This window comes from Cebidichthys violaceus, unplaced genomic scaffold (assembly GCF_023349555.1).
Source record: "Cebidichthys violaceus isolate CVI_PGR_0920_01 unplaced genomic scaffold, fCebVio1.0.p SCAF_6, whole genome shotgun sequence".
NCBI lineage: Eukaryota > Metazoa > Chordata > Actinopteri > Perciformes > Stichaeidae > Cebidichthys > Cebidichthys violaceus.
Window position 1 is genome coordinate 5,333,063 of NW_027176816.1, and position 8,283 is coordinate 5,341,345.

Consider the following 8,283-nt stretch of genomic DNA (forward strand, 5'->3'; position numbering starts at 1 on the left):
TTTATAAATCACAGTGTAGCCAGTAGAAAATAGGTTTACATACATCTAACGTGCAACAGCATTTACCTTTTTGAGGGAAACGTAATGCCGTCCAGTTTATGTTTTCTATCAACATAATGGGGAATTGTTTTTTATTAACATATCTGGCATGTCAAAAACATTTTTTGATGCTGTGGTATCAGTAAAATGTTAATTGACAATGCTTTTCCTTTGTTTTCTACCAAAATATCCGATCTTGCAATACAATACCCACTTGTAGTGACTACCACAACGTGATTATTAACAGTCAACTGAAAACCAACGTGCTCTTGTTGTTTAAACTCAACCATAGATGAGACTCAGGATGTGAAACCTGGTCTCTGGTCTCACAGTCCTGCGCTATCACCCCTGGCATATTAAAAACAACCCAGCTTCTGTTGTATAATATATACACTGCCACACATTGTTCATTGTTTCTTTCCATTTGGTCTGTTTAGAAGGGCCTTGCTGGAAAGTCCCCTGAGCTGGGAGAACTACACTGAGAAGTTTCAGCTGATGCTGTATCTGGAGGAGCTTCAGATGGAAGTGGACATCAAGAGATACAACATCCCCAACAGTGAAAAAGAACACACCATCATGTGTAAAGATCGGCTCAACAAGAAACTTCTCATTCTGGAGGTTATTATGCGCTCTCACTCATTCACTTCCAGTGCTCACATTATCTCTCATTTCTTCACTTCCTTCTGTTAATGATTTATTTAAGATAAGCTATCCAACTCTAGCTAGCTACCTAAATAGTATCTGTAGTTCCTGGAGAGGAGGAATAAATAAAACAGACATGTACATATCATAAACACTGTGCAAATATTAGTACTGTAATGCAAGCATAAGTAGTGATGAAGTTTTATTTAAACTACTGGCTCTGGTCTACTTTACATTGTTTTAGGGGATGCTTATCAGTGGAATTGTGACGTAAACAGATGTTCAGGTTTAATAGATAATTCCGGGTGTATCATAATGATCCCTTGTAATTATTTTTTTGTTATACTGGCTAAAGTGTAATCATGCATTCCGGTTGTGATGCATTATGATAAAATAAGAGAAATATAGGATGAAGAAAACCAAAAGAAAAGAAATGTCTGATATATTTAAAATAATTTAAAATAGCAACATATTCATCATCATATTCACTGACATAAAAATAATGAACGTGTGTTTTTCTCATTTTTGTTCACCTGCCAGGTACCTGGTGTGTCTGAGAACCGCCCGTCTGTTCTACGAGGGGATTCGCTGCTGGCATATCCTGCAGGAGAAAAAGGGGTGAAGTACTGCGGCTACGTCCACAGTGTGCAGCTGGACAGTGTCAAACTCGGCTTTGGGTCAAAGTAAGATCAAGACATTACAATTGGTTGATGCCTTTCTAGCATTATTGTTTGTATAGTTTTATCTATTGTACCTTTTTATCAGTGTTTACAATTGACCTTAGTTTTGTCTGTCAAAGCACTTTGTAACTGTTTTTAAAACTGATATATAAATAAAGTTTTTTATTATAATAAAAAAGGGATATAATAAAAAAAAAAAAATTTTTAGTCACGTTTGTTAATAATAAAGATCCACGCATCTTGTCTAAATTTGTTCGCAGATTGCTGGATCGCTTTGTAGATGGCATGAAGTTCAATGTTGAGTTCACTGTCAACCGCCTGATGGTGCGCGTTCAGCACCGAGCAGCAGAGCTGGCATCTACATTCAGACTGGGAGAGGTGCTGTTCCCTGCTGCACCTGCCGACTCCTCTCAGCAAACTGAGCTTCCCCACCTCAGGTTAGGCATGCTAGCATGTAGACTGTATATCCTGGTGCAACGTGTTGGCTATTTCACAGCACAGATGTCTGTAGTATATTTTCCTCTACATATGAATAAATAATGTAAGAGACTGAGCTGCAATATGATCACACTAAAAACATTATACTTAAAATCCATGCCACGACTCACGTGCACAATCACCCACGTGCACATGGAAGAAACCTGTTCCAGGCTTAAAACAACATCAAAATTACTTTTTCCTGAATGACAATCCAGAAGACACAGATGGGACCAGAGCAACACCCTAACTACAGCTCCAAATATGGAGGGAAAAATTAAGATAGCCATAGTGATAACAGAAAAAACTGCTTAATTCCGAGTTAACACGTTTTTTTCTGTCTATGATCAACTTATTGGACTTTAACTTTATATTAAACATAATACTTAAAGGCTGGCTTAATAACTGTGTGCTCTCTGACTCGTGGTGAGATACCACAGGAGTTTCTTCAGTTAATGCGGGTTTATTTACATCACACAGTACAAGTACAAGTAAACCGAGTTGTCTGGAATCAACTGACAAAACAAAGAAATGTGCCTTAATTTATACCCTTCTTCCCCCTTTTTATGATCGCCCCCCCCTCTCTTTTCACCCTTCTGTTCCCAATGTTCCTCTTGACAGTCATCTCGTTCATCATGTAATACAGTTTGGATTAACGATGCACTTTCAGCCCCGGTACATTGGGGGCTTTTGGGACATCTGGTCACATGAGATATATCATTTATCTGCTAATGAAGCCTTATTTGGATGTATCCCTGGCGTTGGACCTAATGTCCCCTGCTCTTCTTCTTTAGAAGCTTCATTATGAAGCTACGCGTCTACAGCTTTACATTAACACTTTTTTGGAATCTCGTTAAGTAGACATCACGTCTACATCGCTATTAACAACGCTCTGTGCACTTGTCATGTAGATATAACATCTACATTTTTACCTTATCAATTCTTTGTGCATGGAGACATTCTTTATTATTGTTTGTACCATTCAACTATCTGTGTTTTAATGACTCTGTGTACCAGAGTCCCTTCAGTCAAGCTGACCCAGCAGCGCATGCACAAAGGACAGCTTGTTTCCTTGGGACACAGCGATGGATACACTGCTGAAGGCCTCTAGTGTACGGACATGTTTTTATGAAGGTGCATGAAATACGTGACCATTCACAGCTTTGTGAATATGCGACTGTGAGGATACATGAACTAATACTAACCCCAAGGAATATGTTTGCAAGATTAGAATGATAGCTGAGCAAAGAATATGTACTAAACTCTTAAGCAAGGAACATCATTGTACACGCATACATTTTTCTCCTACAACACTAGAGGATGCTGCTGTACCGCATCAAATATCGTATTAATGGAGACATTTTAAAGAGCTTTCTTATACTCATATTACAAGATAAACCCATTTATTCTAACAGTGCTGGCCCAAAACCAGGTACTTGTGTTACCTGATAAGAGTATGTGATTCACTGTGCATTTAAACATGACGGCTGGCTCTCTCTACCCATTACTGTCATATGCATCTGTTATGCTGTTCATTCTGTACACATGACATCTATTGCACTTCTGTCCATCTTGGGAGAGGGATCCCTCCTTTGCTGCTCTCCCTAAGGTCTCTTCCTCTTTTCTCCCTGCTAAAGGGGTTTTTTGGGGGAGTTTTTCCTGTTCTGATGTGAAGGTTCCGGGACAGAGGATGTCGCATGTGTACAGATTGTAAAGCCCTCTGAGGCAAATTTGTAATTTCTGATTTTGGGCTATACAAAAATAAATTGAATTAAATTGAATTACTCTGCTCTGACATCATACTTCTGTTCCTGTATCTTTCTGTCAATAGGCTGTTTGACTCAAAGCTGGAAAGAAACCCAGAGCAGTATCAGGCTGTACAACACATTGTAGCTGGCTCATCCAAACCTGCCCCATACCTGGTGTTTGGCCCACCTGGAACAGGTACAGCGAGTACCAGCATAATATCCGTGTCTACTGTGTCAATAGAGCTAAACTGTTTAGCAATTTCGGGTATCCTGTCTGTTCAGGCAAAACGGTGACTCTGGTGGAGGCCATTAAGCAGATAGAGAAGACCCAGGCCTCCTGCCACATCCTGGCCTGCGCTCCCTCCAACAGCGCCGCCGATCTGCTCTGCAAGAAGATTCGGGAACACGTGGACGAGCATAAAGTGTTCCGCATGTACGCCAGCAGCCGTGACCCACACTACGTCCCTGATGAACTAAAGGTCAGTGTCCATGCATTCGATGCATGCTGTTTGTTTTCGATGTGAAGCATCTCTTTTCATGCAGAAAGTAACTGACATTCATTCGATTGGTCACAGTTAGATAATCTACTTACTAGTGGACTTTAAGATGCATAGCAGTGTCTATAGACGACTCAACAATACTGCTACACTTCCTGCTGCTTTATGTGTTTGATACTGTTGTAATCTTAGGTCTTTTTCTAGCCTCACTAAGGTTTGTGTACACGGACATTGTGGTACCTTCACAGGCATGCTCTAACCTGGTAGGGGAGTGTTACGTTTATCCTGCTAAAGAGAAGCTGATGGAGTATAGGATCATGGTCACCACCCTGTTAACCGCTGGAAGGTAGTGAATGACTGACAGTGCAGTTTGCTCACCTGTATGACACCATTACAACATTTGCATCTCACTGTTGCATACTGCAGTATTTATATTCTGTTTATATTCTCTGTCATCCAAAAATAATAACAGTCAAGTCCACAGATGAACTTCTGTGGGGGGGCGTTTTCTACCGTACATGTTCTCTCTCTCTCTCTCTGCAGGCTGGTCACAGGAGACATTCCTGATGGTCATTTCACTCATGTGTTTGTGGACGAGGCAGGACACGCTGTGGAGACTGAATGTTTAGTCCCATTGGCAGGTACAAATATTCTGTGACTATTGAACTTGCTGAATGTGTTGATTGATTTGTGATATCTGTGGGACAAAGGGCTGCTCAATAAATTTGTTGGCTAAATAATGTGATTACTTTAAGGCGACAGTCCTATTCTTTTTATCCATCATATCCTATTGCTCCAAAAGTCAAGGAAAACAACCCTTTGTTCTTCAGAAGCAGAAGCCATTGACCATTTTCTTACACTAGTTGGTTTTGGACTGACATCAATAATTGGTCAATGCAAAACTGATAACTTTGAAAACTTGGATGCAAGCATTCCAATATTGTTAATCTTGTGATTATTTGGAATAAATATATTTTAATACATGTAAGTACTCCCTCTTTCATGTATAGTTTTGACAACTACTTTAGGTCACTTAAAATTATGTTGTGTTTTTTTTGTTTAATCTTAATACAATTTTAGTCTCTCTTGATTTTCAGTGTAATAATACTTCTTTTGTTTACTGTTTGGGACCAATTGTCTTGCAGCATAATTTGCACTACTGTTGATTGTACTTGTTTTGTACCTTTTCCTTGTGACAAAAAAACACAAAACAAAACAAAAGGGCTGCTCAATGCAGAGTCGGGTCAGGTTGTTCTGGCTGGAGACCCCAAGCAGCTCGGACCCATCCTCAGATCCCCTTTTGCACTGAAATACGGCATGGGTAAGTACAGACGCACTCACATAGACACTGTCTTCTTAATAACACTGTAGCTTGAATAAATGAGGATTCGTAGTTCTGCAACACAGTTTTTGTGAGCTGAAACACAGACTTACACTTAATAGCATTGACTTGCTCTACTTGTGTGTGCGTCTGGAGTTAAAGACTCTTCTATCTGCAGGAGTGTCCCTCTTGGAGCGCCTGATGAATGATTTCTCTCTGTACCGGAAGGACGAGGGCGAGTTCAACAATCGCTTTGTCACCAAACTGCTGCGCAACTACAGGTTCGGTACTAGAGATTGCTACAGGCAGTCCTTGACAGAAAGTGCTCGATTTTGATTTGATTTTGTTTGTCCTGCTCAGGTCCCATCCGGCCATTCTGAAGGTTCCCAACGAGCTCTTCTATGACAACGAGCTGCAGTGTTGCGCAGATGAAATTTTGCGCAGCTCCTACTGCGGATGGGAACATCTCAAGAACAAGGTAGCGCTCCTTCTTATTTTTTAGCACACTCATACTGTACAGACATTGTACAAGCAGAAACGGACGTTTAGAAATCAAAGAATTAAAAATGACCAATACGCCTGAACCTCATGACTTAATTATATCTTTGTTAATCAATATGTAATGAAGCCATTTCATTCTCATTCTGGAGCTGAAACAATTAGTTTCCTAATCTATTAGTTGATTGACAGAAAATGAATTGTCAGCTATTAATCATTTCAGTAATTTCTTTGTAGCAAATGCTAAACGTTTGCTAGTGCCAGCATCTCCAACGTGAGGATTTGCAGATTTGTCTGTTATGTCATTGTAAATTGAATAGAATTTTGTCAGTTGGAAAAAAACAAGCAATTTTAAAGAAACTATAATTGTATTACTCAATTTCATAGTATATATCAAAGACTAAATGATTAAAATTATCAAGAAAGTAATTAGCAGACTAAGTGATAATAAAAATAATTGAAGAAAAAAATGTAAATGAATTACTTTGTTCAAATTCAGATTGATTTCCATTTCATCATTGATTGGTGTTGACAGTAGAGAGGCAAACTGATTTGTCAGCTCAGTATTCAAAAGAAGTTCTCCCAAAACATTTTATTTTTAATGTTTGTATATAAACATATATGTAATAAAATACAACTTATATCTCACATACCTCTCAGAACTTCCCGGTGATCTTCCGAGGTGTGACCGGTATTGACGAGCGTGAGAAAAGCAGTCCTTCCTTCTTCAACGTAGCAGAGGTGGAGGTGCTCATGGACTATGTGAGGAAACTGATGGAGACAGATGGCAAGAAGGGCCGGGCTACCATCTTACCCAAAGACATAGGCATCATCGCTCCCTACAGGAAACAGGTCTGAAATCATTCAACGCACACAGATTACAACAATTTATCTTATTGTTGCAGCAGATTACTTTAGTCCAAGTCCAAATGAACACAGGTTGAAGTGAAACAATGTAATTATATGTTGATTAAAAGCTGGAGCTGTCCCCCCCCCCCCCTCTGTGTCACATAGGTGCAGAAAATCCGCAAGGCCCTGAGAAAAGTTGGTGAAGACCTTAGAAAGGACATGGATGGCCTGAAGGTAACAAAATCATTCACACTTAAGTAATGTGAAACACGCAGCAGAGGAAGTGTCTTAAGTGTGTATACACACGTGTGTGTCAGGTTGGTTCGGTGGAGGAGTTCCAGGGTCAGGAGAGGAGAGTGATCATGGTGTCTACAGTTCGGAGCAGTCCCAATTACGTAGAGATAGACAAACAGTTCAACCTAGGCTTCGTCAAGAACGAGAAGGTATGCGAAGCAAACTCAAACACTGTGTATGTACACACAAAACAGGATTCTGACACGCTCTCTTCTTTTCCAGAGATTCAACGTGGCTGTGACTCGAGCTAAAGCCCTGCTAATCGTGGTGGGAAACCCCAGAGTGCTGAACACAGATCCTACCTGGTCCCGGTATGTGTCACATGACTGCTTCTAATTTCTGCTGCCAGCACAATTTATAAATTCACAAATTCAATACATTATTCTCTCCTTCCATGCTCATCTGCAGATTCATCCAGTACTGTCGAGATGAAGGAGGCTACGACGGTTATGAGCAGGTAGAGGAAGACATGGACGTGGTGGAGAGACTCGCTGCCCTCTTCATCAACATTGATATTCAAGGTGACAGACGCATCTTTGTTTTCATTAGCATCACCCCTCAAAATTAAATTTTTTTAATAGATGTTAAAATTGTCCACCTTGCTTTCTTTCTCTGAATCTTTTGTCGCCAGTGGAGACTGCAGAGAGCGCTGTTCAGCAGATTCTGGACCCCGAGTGGAGGAGCGACCTGTGAAGGAAACAAGAGTACAATCTTCCATCCAAGATTCATTTTGTATCGACGTTTCAAGATTTTACATGTTTACTTAAATTCTTCGAAAAGGGGCTTAATGTCACCTTTCCTCATTTTTTTCCAAACAAAGCATTCCAATAGACCTTTTGTAATGTCAGCTATATGAACTTGACCAAAGACCCTAAATGAGCCAATTCATTTTTAGAGCAGTTTGTCTTTAGCTAACTTATTGGACTTCAAAACAGCTACAAATGCTCCTTTTAACCTTGTGAAAGTCACAGGACATTATTTAGACTTGATTCTTCAATTGTTTTTATAATTTATATTGTTCTTTATTTTACCTAAAAAGTCAATCTCAGGGTTATTTAATTGATAGTTTGTTTCAACTTTGCTCAATCATCACTGCTCTTTTAGACTCATGAAGTGGTATATATGTCCATGTGTCCAATCTATTTTGAATTTACTATTACAAAATACAGCTTTTTAAATGAGTATTGATTAATAAAAAATGTTAATAGTCAATTTTTAACCGTTTTGCCTTTTCTGAA

The 8,283-nt window shown here is 39.6% G+C and overlaps 1 protein-coding gene across 1 annotated transcript in view; it reads left to right on the forward strand.

Moving 5' to 3' along the window:
• The window catches only part of LOC137889266 (putative helicase mov-10-B.2), a 13,790-nt gene extending 5,533 nt beyond the window's left edge, over nt 1–8,257 (forward strand). Inside the window, exons 8-23 of the mRNA XM_068733042.1 lie at nt 477–657; nt 1,222–1,364; nt 1,622–1,798; nt 3,670–3,782; nt 3,869–4,065; nt 4,332–4,429; nt 4,627–4,724; nt 5,306–5,404; nt 5,583–5,685; nt 5,765–5,882; nt 6,563–6,754; nt 6,917–6,985; nt 7,069–7,194; nt 7,268–7,356; nt 7,454–7,566; nt 7,677–8,257. Of these exons, the coding sequence (XP_068589143.1) occupies nt 477–657; nt 1,222–1,364; nt 1,622–1,798; nt 3,670–3,782; nt 3,869–4,065; nt 4,332–4,429; nt 4,627–4,724; nt 5,306–5,404; nt 5,583–5,685; nt 5,765–5,882; nt 6,563–6,754; nt 6,917–6,985; nt 7,069–7,194; nt 7,268–7,356; nt 7,454–7,566; nt 7,677–7,738 (1,978 nt within the window). The 3' untranslated portion in view covers nt 7,739–8,257. The remainder of the gene's footprint in view (nt 1–476; nt 658–1,221; nt 1,365–1,621; nt 1,799–3,669; nt 3,783–3,868; nt 4,066–4,331; nt 4,430–4,626; nt 4,725–5,305; nt 5,405–5,582; nt 5,686–5,764; nt 5,883–6,562; nt 6,755–6,916; nt 6,986–7,068; nt 7,195–7,267; nt 7,357–7,453; nt 7,567–7,676) is intronic.
• Nucleotides 8,258–8,283: the final 26 nt, after the last annotated feature.